General features: G+C 41.3%; 1 protein-coding gene across 1 annotated transcript in view; it reads left to right on the forward strand.

The window, feature by feature from the left end:
• Window positions 1-2,105, forward strand: part of ARHGEF25 (Rho guanine nucleotide exchange factor 25) — a 56,337-nt gene extending 54,232 nt beyond the window's left edge. The window contains exon 16 of the mRNA XM_015823982.1: window positions 1,643-2,105. Within this exon, the coding sequence (XP_015679468.1) occupies window positions 1,643-1,753 (111 nt within the window). The 3' untranslated portion in view covers window positions 1,754-2,105. The remainder of the gene's footprint in view (window positions 1-1,642) is intronic.

The raw sequence follows: 2,105 nt of genomic DNA on the forward strand, positions 1-2,105 counted from the left end.
AGGAGTTCTCACCTACATCGTCCACATGGGACGACTCGGGAACTCAACTCCTACCCCGGGCAGCTCACCTATCCCCTTATGCCCAGGGGAAAGGTATCAAGCCGTTTTACAGCTGATGCTAGCTGTCAAAACGGCTTTTACGCTGAAACAGGCGGGAGGCAGCAAACAGCTGCTTCCAACGAGGTCGCCTGCCACCGGACGTCCTATCACTTACGCTTTTGATACCCATCATTTCTCTCTATTACATACATATAAAGTGAAATGGATACACTACATATTATTATTTACATATATTCTGTACATTTTTGTCAGGGAAGTGATACCCAGTTGTTTCTTGATTTCACTTTTACAATTCCTTTTTGTTGAGGAACTGGAAGTGGCATACATTGTTTACTGCTATGCAGTCATTATTATTCATGCAACAATCCTGTGAGTGCAGTTAGGGCAGTGTTTCTCAACCTTGACAATTTTAAGGCATGTGGACTTCAACTCCCGGAATTCCACTTAAAATTGTCAAGGTTGAGAAACACTGAGTTAGGGTAAAATACTCACCTAAGGAACTTCATGGCTAAGAGTGGATTTCTCTTCTCCTAGTTTAATATTCTTGACCACTTCACTATATCATCTTTCGAGTTTGCAGAGGATTTATTGTGTGATTAAGAGATTCAAGAGACTTTGGTTGCACTTGCAGTGACGCTACAATTGTCTCTTTGTCTTTTGGACAATCATATAGTAAATATTGAAGATGCTGCTACTGATACATTTCTTGCTCTGGTAAAATGGCTGATAGAAAAGTGTAGATCATTGCAAGTAGAGTCATTATTGTTATTGTTATAATTAGCTGAACGAAGGTAAATCGTAAATCAATTAAACATATATATATGTACAGTATATATATATATATGACAAAAGACTTCTCTTTCCCATATTTGGGCCGACAGGGTGCTCTAAAAGAAAAAAGCATTTATATATATATATGTATATATATATATATGTCTGTGTGTGTGTGTATGAAATATGCTTAGATAATATGTCTGCCTACAGCTATAAAAATTTGTATTCTCATTTTAAAATAATAGTATCCAATCCCATTTTGTGAGAATGGAAACAAAGTGTGATTTTTCATATTCTAGAAATAGGCTTTGGGGAGACAAAATATTGGATGGTCCCAAACCTGGACTAATCTAACACTTAAATTTGTATACAGCTTCATAGTGCTTTACAGCCCTCTCTAAGCAGTTTACAGAGCCAGCATATTGCCCCCCCAACAATCTAGGTCCTCATTTTACCAACCTCAGAAAGATGAAAAGCTGAGTCAACCTTGAGCCGGTCAGGATCAAACTCCTGGCAGTGGGCAGAGCTAGGCTGCAATATTGCATTCTAACCACTGCTCCAACATGGCTGTTAATATAAAATACTGTTCACATGCTCAAATATAATGAAATTGTGCACAATGTATGCAGATCAGAGTGCAGCTTTTCTTAAGGAGGAATTTGGATTGCTTTGCTTGACAAATTATTTTTTTTCTAAAACTCAACATACTGAATGAGCCTGGCAGAATGTTCCTGATAGCAGCAGTTTTGGAAAAGCGTCTCGGACAGATTTCTGTAGTTGACCATCTCTTTGTCCCTCCCCCAATTAGGTCCTGATTGAAGATGATGCCAGGCTGCTGCTCCCCGATCCTGAGGTCCCAGAAATTAACGTTCCTCAAGGCAGCGCCCAACTTGCCAAACTTGATGAGGATGAGCTGTGACTCTTGGGACTGCAGGATGGCCTCTGTCAGGCAGGCACTTCAGCTGGGGATATGTAATGCCTCTCCCACATCCCTCCTCCCTCTCTTTGGCCGCTCTGGAGGAAAGAGAAATGTGGCAACAGCGGGATGGAAGGTTTTGCTGTCCTCTGATCCTGCTCAAAATGCCCAGACTTCACCCCCTTCCTTAAATGGGTGCAGGACCCCATATTGGGAATGGAGCGTACTGCTGAAGGCCCTTCCCTAGACCCCAGTATATGCATGCTGTGGGGCTCTAGGGGCTTTACGTGGGGGCTCTTGGATGAGGGGTTTAGATTATGTGAAATGAGAATATTTTGTTTGTTGTAATAAAGAT

The sequence above is a fragment of the Protobothrops mucrosquamatus genome, unplaced genomic scaffold, assembly GCF_001527695.2.
Source record: "Protobothrops mucrosquamatus isolate PMUCROS unplaced genomic scaffold, P.Mucros_1.0 scaffold2064, whole genome shotgun sequence".
NCBI lineage: Eukaryota > Metazoa > Chordata > Lepidosauria > Squamata > Viperidae > Protobothrops > Protobothrops mucrosquamatus.